The sequence below is a fragment of the Trichomycterus rosablanca genome, chromosome 5 (assembly GCF_030014385.1).
Source record: "Trichomycterus rosablanca isolate fTriRos1 chromosome 5, fTriRos1.hap1, whole genome shotgun sequence".
NCBI classification, from domain to species: Eukaryota; Metazoa; Chordata; class Actinopteri; order Siluriformes; family Trichomycteridae; genus Trichomycterus; species Trichomycterus rosablanca.
In genome coordinates, this window is record NC_085992.1 from 47228752 (window position 1) to 47241446 (window position 12695).

The following is a 12695-nucleotide window of genomic DNA, read 5'->3' on the forward strand; positions in this document are numbered from 1 at the left end:
TTGTTGCCACTAATGTTGCCATTAATCATCAAGATTTCACTTCATGCTCTAGATTAGAACTTATGATTGGAAAGTAACAGAAAAGCCGTTTAAAAACCTGAACACATCAGGAACAACAACAGTCACACAGTAAACAATCAACTGCACCACAAACATCTCAGTTCCTACAAACCATGCGACACTCACGCTAAAAGAAAGCTCATGTGCACCAAAAATCTGCACACAAGCACAATGGTCATTCATATACAAAATACAGAAATGGTTTGTCATGTTTACAGAATGAACGACTGAACACATGATCCCAAGAACATCATGGCCACAACACTCTAGAAGACATCTAGACATCTTATAAATTGGCAACAACAGCAACATACTATTAATGGTTTTGATTTGTTAACACTTAATCACCCTGATATTAAAAAATATTTAATGTTAATATCTAGGGCAGATGAAATGCCTTTGTTTGTTTGTTTGTTTGTTTATTAGGCAAGCCGTAGCCTAGTGGTTAAGGTACTGAACTAGTAATTATAAGGGTGCTGGTTCAAGCCACACCACTGCCAGGTTGCTATTGTTGGGCCCTTGAGCAAGGCCCTTAACCTTCAAGTTAATGCTCAGACTGTATACTGTAACTGTGATGTAAGTCACTTTGGATAAAGGTGTCTGTTAAATGCTGAAAATGTAAATGTAAATGTATTAGGATTTTAATGTCATGTTTTACACTTTACTCATTACACAAGATTCACCAGTTCACAAGGTTATATTGAACACAGTCATGGACAATGTTGTATCTCCAATTCACCTTACTTGCATGTCTTTGGACTGTGGGAGGAAACCGGAGCACCCAGAGGAAACCCAAGAGGACACAGGGAGAACATGCAAACTCCACACACTCCACAGAAAGGCCCCAGGACCAGCCCACCTGGGGATCGAAATGCCTTTGTCATATATACAAATAAACATGAATTGTCCAATAAAAATATTTTTCATGTATCTCAGCTTGTTTAAAAGGTGGAGTCAGAGCACAGGAAAGACATTGTATGGCTCTGGAAGTTCAAAGAGGGTTAGCGCCAGGATTTGAACCCACAATCTTCTGATTAATAAGCAAAAACTCTGCCTACTAGGCTACCATTGTTCCAATTATGGCATTAAGTACTTTTAATCAAAGCACTCTGTAGTTCTGCAATTACTGTTTCTCTACATACTTTTTTAGCCTGCTTTCACACTGTTCTTTAATGGTCAGGACCACCACAGGACCACCACAGAGCAGGTATTATTTGGGTGGTGGATCATTCTCAGCACTGCAGTGACACTGACATGGTGGTAGTGTGTTAGTGTGTGTTGTGCTGGTATGAGTGGATCAGACACAGCAGAGCTGCCGGAGTTTTTAAATAGCGTGTCCACTCACTGTCCACTCTATTAGACACTCCTACCTAGTTGGTCCACCTTGTAGATGAAAAGTCAGAGACGATCGCTCATCTATTGCTGCTGTTTGAGTTGGTCATCGTCTAGACCTTCATCAGTGATCACAGGACGCTGCCCACGGGTCGCTGTTGGCTGGATGTTTTTGGTTGGTGGATTATTCTCAGTCCAGCAGTAACAGTGAGGTGTTTAAAAACTCCATCAGCGCTGACATGTCTGATCCACTCATATATATATTCATATGTACATATGTATATGGCTGGTCCCGTTTATGGGTCACCACTGCAGAACTGGTCTGCATACCAGACCTGGCATTTTATTTTGGATGCCCTTCTTCATGATGGGACAGGCCCTGAGAGCGCACTGACAAATGCACCTCCCAATGGCTAGGCTGTTTCAGCTTGGTATATTAATTATAAAAAAGGGAAAGAGTGAAAACTGTGCCAACCAACCACACTGAACAACCTTTACTTCAGCTTAACCTGAGAGAAGATGAGATATTAGTGTATATTATAGTGTTTATATCTAGTGTAAGTGTAATTCTGTTGGTTTTCTTCATGCCAAAGCAACTTGGGGGATAAAGTGATTCTGAGCCAGACTGAACTGAGGTGTGTAGAAACCAGTCCGCCCACTGTGCTGGTACAGGGGGGCGTGGTTTAGTGATGACGCGCAGCTCCGGGGCGCTAGAGAGGCTCTGCTGGAGCTCTGTGCTGGAAATCGGCGCATTGTTTACTGGTTTGGATAAGACGCGCTGCCTTAAAAGATGAATCCTTAAATCCGGGAGTTTGCTTCGTTTATTTCGGATCTTCTTATTCGATTTATCTTCTCGGATTGTTCTGAGTATAAGAGAAACGTGGAGGTGCACCTGAGGGACAAAAGCCTGCCAGCTGATCGTGTTTATTCATTCATGTATGTTGTTTATTATCTTCCAGACCTGAAATGATCGAGTGATTTCACTGTATCAGATGCAGATATTTAGCACAGTAGTATTTTAAACTGTTCTCTTTACATGAACAGTAGTGCTGTTTTGTTAATGTACCCAGATCAATCTCTTTGTTTTGATAGCTGGTGGAATTGAATGGTGGAGTGCGTGCGTGTGCGCCACCGCTTCAGCCTGAGGAGGAACATCACCGTCCACCGCGAATCTGAGCTGAGATACACCGACACAGGACGGATTTTGCTGAACTGAATCAGCAGAATTTGAATGTGTAGGTAGGGGATTGAGGAGGCTGAAGGTGAAGATGTGGCTCCACCCGGAGGAGGTGCTGCTGGCCGGCGCGCTTTGGGTGACCGAGCGCGCAAACCCGTACTTTATCCTGCAGAAGAGGAAGGGACATGGAGATGGAGGTGGAGGAGGACTAGCCGGTAAGCTCCTCCATTATTCACCCAACTCCTACTCTGTGTGATCAGCCATAACATTAAAACCACCTCCTTGTTTTTACACTCACTGTCTATTTTATCAGCTCCACTTTTTAGCCTGCTTTCACCCTGTTCTTTAATGGTCAGGACCCCCACAGAGCAGGTATTATTTGGGTGGTGGATGATTCTCAGCACTGCAGTGACACTGACATGGTGGCGGTGTGTTAGTGTGTGTTGTGCTGGTATGAGTGGATCAGACACAGCAGCGCTGCTGGAGTTTTTAAATACAGTGTCCACTCACTGTCCACTCCTACCTGGTTGATCCACCTTGTAGATGTAGTCTGATGAAGTCAGAGACGTTCGCTCATCTATTCCTGCTGTTTGAGTTGGTCATCTTCTAGACCTTCATCAGTGGTCACAGGACGCTGCCCACGGGGCGCTGTTGGCTGGATATTTTTGGTTGGTGGACTATTCTCAGTCCAGCAGTTACAGTGCGGTGTTTAAAAACGCCATCTTATCCACTCAACAGCACAACACACACTAACACACCACCACCATGTCAGTGTCACTGCAGTGCTGAGAATGGTCCACCACCCAAATAATACCTGCTGTGTGGTGGTCCTGGGAGAGTCCTGACCATTGAAGAACGGGGCTAACAAAGTATGCAGAGAAACAGATGGACTACAGTCAGTAATTGTAGAACTACAAAGTGCTTCTATATGGTAAGTGGAACTGATAAAATGGACAGTGAGTGTAGAAACAAGGAGGTGGTTTTAATGTTATGGCTGATTGGTGTATGTTCTATTATTATTTAATACTGTGTACACAGGTTCTGGTTGCCACTGGTCTACACTTTTAGAAAGATGGGTTCTATAAGGGTTCTTTGGATGGTTGTAATGATTCTAGGCAGAAACATTGCAGTAGTAGTAGTTAGGGCAAGTCGTAGCCTAGTGGTTAAGGTACTGGCCTTTTGATCAGAAGGTTGCTGGTTTAAAACCCACCACTGCCAGGTTGCTGTTGTTGGGCCCTTGAGAAAGGCTCTTAACCCTCAGTTGCTAAGACTGTATACTGTAACGGTACAGTAAGTCACTTTGCCATGCAGCCACTGTCCTTGAGTAAGGCCCCTAACCCTGTGTCAAATCCAGGCTTTGCTATGCAGTCACTGTTGGGCCCTTGAGTAAGGCCCCTTATCGTGTGTCAAATCCAGGCTTTTCTATGCAGCCACTGTTGGGCCTTTGAGTAAGGCCCCTAACCCTGTGTCAAATGCAGGCTTTGCTATGCAGCCACTGTTGGGCCCTTGAGTAAGGCCCCTTATCCTGTGACAAATCCAGGCTTTTCTATGCAGCCACTGTTGGGCCCTTGAGTAAGGCCCCTTATCCTGTGTCAAATCCAGGCTTTGCTATGCAGCCACTGTTGGACCCTTGAGCAAGGCCCTTAACCCTCTTGGCTGACCCTGCGCTCTGACCCCAGCTTCAAAACTAGCTGGGATATGCAGAAAACAATTTCATTGTACTGTACATCTGTGTGAAGAAGAAGAAGATACTTTATTTGTCATATATACACGTACAGATGTACAGTACAATGAAATTCTTTCTTTGCATATCCCAGCTTGTTTGGGAGCTGGGGTCAGAGCACAGGGTCAGCCATCGTACGGCGCCCCTGGAGCAGAGAGGGTTAAGGGCCTTGCTCAAGGACCCTACAGTGGCTGCATAGCAGAGCCTGGATTTGAACCGCCAATCTTCCGGTTGATAGCCCACAGCTCTACCCACTAGGCCACCACTGTCCCTAACTGATTCCAGATCAGATGTGTGTAGATGTATGTGTGACAAATAGACACATTATATTCTCTGTCAGTCACATATTGCCAACAAGTGTGTAACATCAACAGTCAGGTGTAGAGCTCAGAGCCTTTTACTATGGCCTCATTATAAGAAGCCTTCTTTTTTTTTTTATCAAAGTTCAGCTTTAAATGTACTGGGTGTAAGGGGTGTTTTAGAGAAGTGAAAATGTCCTGGATCAAGAGCAGCTAAGCTGTAAACCACACAACCTACTAAATGGTACTGCTGAGTACTGAAGTAAATATAGTGTAAAAAAATGTAGTGTATAGTGTTAACTTTATTAGCTGCAACACTCACTCACTGCTGGAGCCTATCCCGGCTTTTTAATGGACGCAAGGCACACAGTAACACCCTGGACGGGGCGCCAGTCCATCACAGGGCAGACACAAATACATACATACATACACACACACACACATTCACCTATAGACACACAGACACGGGGAGAACATGCATACTCCGCACAGAAAGGACCCGGACCGCACCGCCTGGGGATCAAACCCAGGACCTTCTTGCTGTGAGGAGACAGTGCTACCCACCGAGCCACCGTGCCGGTTCTAGCTGCAACACAATGACAAGTTCACTGAAACTTCAGCACAAGAAAAACACAACTGATCTTTGAGTTGGGGAGCTCTGTGGAGTTGATTTTCATAGCAGAGAAGCAGCAAAAAATAGTAAGATGGCCAAGTGTTGATTAAAGTGGTGTAATATAGAGTACTAGTGGACTCTGGAGCAGTAGTTGTGTTTTATAAAGTGATAAACCATGTTTCACTATTTGGCAGTTTGAGTGTTGATTTTTGGTTTGGCAGATGTGTTGCAGAGGAGGATTAAAATCTTTCAGTTTGGTTGATGGTTTGGGTGACAGTTCTAGTAAAGCAAAAAGCTTATTTAAAACAATTACCTACAGAATTGTGTGGTTGCCAATTTATAGTATCAGATCCTGTTTGGCATGACAGTTCCTCAGTGGTTAACACTGTCGCCTCACAGCAAGAAGGTCCTGGGTTCGATCCCCAGGTCGAGCGGTCTGGGACCTTTCTGTGTGGAGTTTGCATGTTCTCCCCATGTCTGCGTGGATTTACTCCTACAGTCCAAAGACGTGCAAGTGAGATGAACTGGAGATACTGACTGTGTTTGACATTAAAAACTTGAACTGTTGAATCTTGTGTAACCAGCAACTCAGAATGTAACCAACGTGTGTAAAACATGACGTTAAAATCCTAACAAATAATAAACAGTTCCTCATCTACAAAGCGTCCATAAAGAAAGAACTTGACAGGCTTACATAAAACATTGTGGATGAATTGTAATGAACAATGCGAGCAGGCCTTGATGCCCAGCATTAGTGCCCAACCTTGGTAAAGATGTTGTGGCTAAACAAATATAGCTGCTATTGTTTGAAATTAGCCTTAATGGCAGAAATGAGTCTGGTGAAGTGAATTAATGCGTGTAGGGCTGTCATGGTTTCATCCATGTGGTCTTTACAAGTGCATGAAATTAAAATCCATAAAATAACGGAATAACTAAGTTTAAATTAAGTTAATTGAAAAAGGAAATAAAAAAATGACAGTTTGACGTCTGTAGCATCTTACTGACCGAAAGTACTACACATACTCATTGTCATCTTTGATAATGTTTATCTGGAACAGAGGCTGCTCACTTTGTACAGACAGTCATGGTAATGACCGAGATATTCCTGCTGAATCATTGCCTCAGCTGTGTGTGTATTTACTGCTTAAACACTGTACTATCATTATGTTATTAAACAAATATGTTTGATTCATAACCAGGATTTGATTAATAGTTCTGTCCATGTTTGCCTGACAGTTTGTACAGGACATTACTTTTCTGTCGGAATCACAACAGAATGTCACTGACTTCTAAAGACAATACAAATTTGTTCCTGACCATTTAATAAAGGACGCTTTGTTTATAAGGTCACATCTCCTGAACAAAATGGTCCTTGATTAATCAAATGAATGGGGGAATTACAACCCCAAATCAGAAAAAGTTGGAACAGTATGGAAAATGCAAATCAAATAAAAATGTGTGTTCCTTACATTTACTTTGACTTTTATTTAAATGCAGACAGTTTGAACCCAAGATATTTCATGTTTTATCTGCTCAACTTCATTGTTAATAAACCTCCATTCCTGCATTTCAGGCCTGCAACACATTCCAAAAAAGTTGGGACGGGCAATTTAGGGCTAGTAATGAGGTGAAAAAACTAAATAATTATGTGATATGTGATTGTAATCATGTTTTGGTACAAAAGCAGCATCCAGGAAAGGCCGAGTCAGAGGATGATCAGAGGATCTCCAGTTTGTCAACAAATGCATGAGAAAATGATTGAAATGTTTAAAAACAATGTACCTCAAAGAAAGATTGGAAAGGATTTGCATATTTCTCCTTCTACAGTGCATGATATCATTAAACAATTGTCCCAACTTTTTTTGGAATGTGTTGCAGGCCTGAAATGCAGGGATGGATGTTTATTAATAAATGAAATGAAGTTGAGCAGATAAAACATGAAATATCTCAGGTTCATCCTGTCTGCAATCAAATAAAAATCAAAATAAATGTAAGAAACTCTGCTTTTTTTTATTACTTGCATTTTCCATGCTGTCCCAACTTTTTCTGATTTGGGGTTGTATTAAAAAACTTACTTATAACCATCAGAATTGAGTTCTTCTTGTGCTTTCTTATTGGTGTTTGTAGATAGTGAAGTGTGTTCTCTCTCATCATGACTCTATTTTTGTGCTATTTTGGAATTGCTCAATTGTAGCTGTAGCTTCATATTCTGATTGTGTGTGTTGAGACATGCAGCAGTAAATTGTGAAATGTTGAGGAGCTTAATATTTACACACCTACAGTCTTCCAAGGATATTTTTAAAACAACCAGGGGCTGATCTGTGAGGGTAGCAAGTAGATGCGATCTGTTGAATTTAAAAAGCTTAAAAAATATAAGTAAAATGATCACATTGGCACACTGGCATGGCTTTCCATGTTATATTACTGATATTTGTAAATCTCCATCTATATGATTTACTTACCAATCTCATTAGATACCTAAGAACTTTGTGTCTTAATATACAAAAAAAACCCAAGCTGTGACTTGGCAGAGGAAATTCCTACCTATCGAGTAGATGGTTATGTAGAAATGCATTCTTGTGGTCTCCAATGTGATGCAACAGAAAAGCGTCCTATCACATGTTTTATCCCTAACTGTGTCATAGCCAAGCTCGGGAGTCAGAGAGAGCATAAGAGACCTTGCTTTTTGAGTGGATCGAATAATACATTACATGGCCAACGTTTAAATTTGAGGGTTTGGCTATTTGAGACAGTGGTAGCCTAGTGAATAGAGCTTTGGGCTATCAATTGAAAGGTTGAGAGTTTGAATCCCTGTTCTGCAATGCAGCCACTGTTGGGCTCTTGAGCAAGGCCCTTAACCCTCTTGACTGACACTGCGCACTTCAAAACTAGCTGGGATGTGCAGAAAAAGAATTTTACTGTCCTGTACACAAGTGTAGATGTATATATGGAAATTCCAACCTATCGAGTAGATGGTTATGTAGAAATGCATTCTTGTGGGCTCCAGTGTGGTGCAAAAGAAAAGTGTCCTATCACATGTTTACTCCTTAACTGTGCCATAGCCAAACCCATGAGTCAGAGAGAGCATAAGAGACCTTGCTTACTGAGTGGATCGAATGATATATCTCATCATCATTCTTCTATCAATCAAAACAGCACCATGCATCTACAGTATAACCTTATTTACAAAACAGAGGTTTGTGTAATCCTTTCTTTGTGTCGATCTACCCGATAATGATGCACAAGCTGCAGGTTGAAAAGTGTTGCTAAGAGCATCATTTATTGTAGAGGAAGCACATGTTAGCCTTCATACTCTGGCAGCTTTCATACAATGGTGTAGAAACACAAACTGCTTGGCTTTGGCAATGTAGTATAAACCTTAATTGTATAATTGTAATATGCACACTACAGCATCTGCACTTTACTTTCTTAGAGTTGTTTGATTGGGATTAATTCAAAATATATTTTTAGCAGTAAATTGACACAGTTGCATCACTTTTTATGCATTCATTTATTCATCCCTCTACCCATCCATTCGGGCGGCATGGTGGCTAAAAGGGTAGCACTGTTGCCTTACAGCAGGGGGGTTCTAGGTTCCATCCCCAGGTGGAGTGGTCTGGTCCTTTCTGTGCAGAGTTTGCACAGAATGCATGTTCTCCCCTTGTCCGTGTGGGTTTCCTCTGGGAGCTCCGGTTTCCTCCCACAGTCCAAAGACATGCAAGTGAGGTGAATTGGAGACACTAAATCATCCATGACTGTGTTCGATATAAACTTGTGAACTGATGAATCTTGCATTATGAGTAACCAAAGTGTAAAACATGAGGTTAAAATCCTAATAAACAAACCCATCCAATTATCCAGTAGTCGTGTCCAGATATTTAATTGTTTTTTTTATTTTTATGGGCATTGTTATGTCCAGGGGGAGGACATCAAAACCCTGGGCAGTGCTAGCTTGTTGATTAAGCTATTGTTTAAAACTTCAGTGTTTCAAGACTCACAATTGCCCCTAAACAAAAACCCTTAACCCTCAATTGCTTGCATTATTTTTGTTAACAAATGCAATTTGCTCTTGATTTATTGCTGTAAATGTTAACATAAAAAACATCCAGCCCTCGTCCTTTGGCTTAATTTGCCCCAGCTTAAATAAAATAACCCCTTTGTGCTATAAGATAATATTTATTGCATAGGTGTTTCTGTGTTAACTGCGACCAACCCCCCACCCTCGTAAATGCTCTTTTGAATGAAAGCCTCCCTTTACCTAAGAAAATAAGGTAGAGCTGAGGATTTACAGATGTGGCTAGGATAGATGAACACATGGCACTTGGTCACACAAATGTCTGACTGTCTTACACAGTGGCTTGGTGGAGAGCACTGTTGCCTCACAGCAAGAAGGTCCTGGGTTCGATTCCCAGGTGAAGTGGCCCGGGTCCTTTCAGTGTCTGTGTGTTCCCTCCAGGAGCTCCTGTTTCCTCCCACAGTACAAAGACGTGCAAGTGAGGTGAATCTGAAATACAAAATCGTATGAGTTTGATATTAAACTTGAACTCATAAATCTTGTGTAACCAGTAACTACCGTTCCTGTCATGAATGTAACCAAAGTGTGTAAAACATAACGTTAAAATCCTAATAAATAAAAACACACATTTTGTTCAGTTTACTCCAAGACACTGTGTTACTGTTTTATTCACGTGTTAAAAGCTCACATGAACAACACTCAGCTTAAAGACTAAAGAAGTACATTTTTGATTTTGCTGATCTTGGAGAAACTGGCAGGCATGTAATCATGTGTGTGTTGGATTTTTGAGGAGCAGGATGCTGGTTGCTGAGTGGCGCATGTAGTAGTGGGTGGCAGTGATGTCACTATTATGTAAATGGATGAATGTTGCGTGCCAGCTGGCACTGAGGCGTGCAGTAGAAAGCCTGGCGCATGGGTCCTGCTCTCTCTCTGCAGTCTAAATTCAAGGATAGCTGGAGCCAAAGCTCAAGAGGCACATGGACTGTACACGACTGTGCACGCTTTCTGGCACTGAAGCAGAACCTGAGCTTAAGGTATTAACCAGCGTAACCAGTGAAGAACAGCCTAAAAATAAGATGAAGAAATAATCCAGCATATTTTAACCTAAAGTCTTATTTATATTTACTAGATTACCAAACGTATGTGGACACCTGACCATGAGCTTGTTGGACATTCTATATTAAAACCCTAGTTGATAATATTGATTTTGTTACCACCCTCTTGCAGCTATAACAGTCTTCATTATTCTGGAAAGACTTTTTAAGAGTTTGTTGTGTGTGGTTATTTGTGCCCATTCATTCAAAAGAGCATTTGTGAAGATCTGGCTCCTAGTCAGCATTCTGATTCATCCCAAAGGAGTTCAGTAGGATGAGGTCAGGACTCTGTGCAGCTTTGTCCACATTTATAAATTATTTTATAATACATGTGTTAGTAATGGGTGTGGTTTAAATAGGTAAAATCTAAAATAAGAAGGCATGTCTTCATACGTTTGGCCTCATTGTGTGTGAATTTTATGAAAATCAGGTAAAGGGCAGAGTTTACTGGCCGATAGGTAGGAAACACCTCTGACAGGTTGCGGGCAGCGCGGTGGCTTGGTGGGTAGCACTGTTGCCTCACAGCAAGAAGGTCCTCTGTTCAATCCCCAGGTGGGGTGGTCTGGGTTCTTTCTGAGTGGAGTCAGCATGTTTTTCCCGTGTCTGCGTGGGTTTCCTCCGGGAGCTCTGGTTTCTTCCCACAGTCCAAAGACGTGCAGTCAGGTTAATTGGAGATACAAAATTGTCCATGACTGTGTTTGACATTAAACTTGTGAACTGATCTTGTGTAACCAATAACTTCAGTTTCTGTCATGAATGCAACCAAAGTGTGTAAAACATGATGTTAAAATCTTAATAAACAAATAAACAGGTTGCCAGTCCATCACAGGGCACACCCATAGGGAGACTTTTTAGTACCTCCAATTAACCTGGCTGCATGTCTTTGGACTGTGGTAGGAAACACATGCAGACACATGGAGAACATGCAAACTCTACACAGAAAGGACCCGGACCGCTCCACCTGGAAATCAAACCCAGGACCTTCTTGCTGTGAGGCAAGTCATGCAGCAGATATAAATCCGTTGACTATGGATTTTGACTAAAAGCTTTTTTTTCCTACACACCCACAGGAGACCAACGTTGAGAAAACAAGTACAGAGTAACAAACTATATACAGTCTTTGTATGTACATGAAGCACCACAGAAAGGAAGTCAATTCAAACTGATGATACTGATCTCATCTGATAACAGCTGTACGGTGTAGTTAGTGATTAGCTTGAAGAGATTTTCATAGAAATGTGCCAGTCAGATGGCATGCTGGCTTAAAGACGAGCACTTTTTTTTTTGAATGGGAATTAGCACTTTTACAGTCAGGTTGACATGTTTTTATATTAGTAAAACGTTAATTAAAGCTGCATATACATTTTTTTTGTTCTTGTTGACTCACACGTGCAGACAGAACTTTATATAGCTTGCCGTATAAGGTGTCTACATTTTCTTTTTATGTTAAAATAATTGCATTCATACAATTTTAAAGGTCATTCATAACTTCACACAGTATTTTATAAACATATGATTTTATATAACATGGGTGTGACAAATACATGGAATCAGTATTGACTTTTCTGGAGGATCAGAGCTTTTGTGTAATATGTCAGTCTGTGTGGTCCGGTTTGTGTCCTATTTGATTATTTTCTGTCTTTCGAACCATACATAAGATCTCTATCCAGGTCTGCTCTCTCTCCATTTTTGTAATATTGCTCGTATCCACCCTCTATTGTCCTCTAGTGACTTCTCCGCTGGACTATTGTTTATTTGTCGGACCTTCTTAAGTGCTACACTCCATCCCGGAATTTTAGGTCGTCAGATTTTAGGTTTAGGCTGAGTACTATGGGCGGTCGTTCTTTTAGTGTTGCTGCCCCTTCGCTCTGGAACTCTCTTCCTTCCTCTACGTTCCACTTCCTCTCTCTCTAAATTTAAAGCTCTCCTAAAGACTTTTCTCACTTCATCTTCTGCTATTTCTGTGTGATTGTTACTTTTGTATGTAAAACGACTGTGTTTTGTGAAAGGCGCTATATAAGTGTAACTTATTATTATTATTATTATTTAAAAATAATAGGTGGGGTGGCTAAGTGGGTAGCACTGTCGCCTCACAGCAAGAAGGTCTTGGGTTCGATTCCCAGGTGGAGCCGTCCGGGTGCTTTCTGTGTGGAGTTTGCTTGTTCTCCCCGTGTCTGCGTGGGTTTCCTCGAGGTGCTCCAGTTTCCTCCCACAGTACAAAGACGTGCAAGTGAGGTGAATTGGAGATACAAAATTGTCCATGACTGTGTTTGAATGTAACCAAAGTGTGTAAATATGACGTTAAAATCATTAAATTAAATAAATATAAGTAATATATAGGTTACCCCAACCAGCACATTCATCTTTTGTTTGTTTGTTGTT

At 41.4% G+C, this 12695-nt stretch overlaps 1 protein-coding gene across 1 annotated transcript in view; it reads left to right on the forward strand.

The window, feature by feature from the left end:
- The first annotated feature begins 2167 nt into the window (after positions 1-2167).
- tbc1d9 (TBC1 domain family, member 9 (with GRAM domain)) overlaps positions 2168-12695 on the forward strand; it is a 61536-nt gene continuing 51008 nt past the window's right edge. The window contains exons 1-2 of the mRNA XM_062995291.1: positions 2168-2328; positions 2485-2784. Of these exons, the coding sequence (XP_062851361.1) occupies positions 2661-2784 (124 nt within the window). The 5' untranslated portion in view covers positions 2168-2328; positions 2485-2660. The remainder of the gene's footprint in view (positions 2329-2484; positions 2785-12695) is intronic.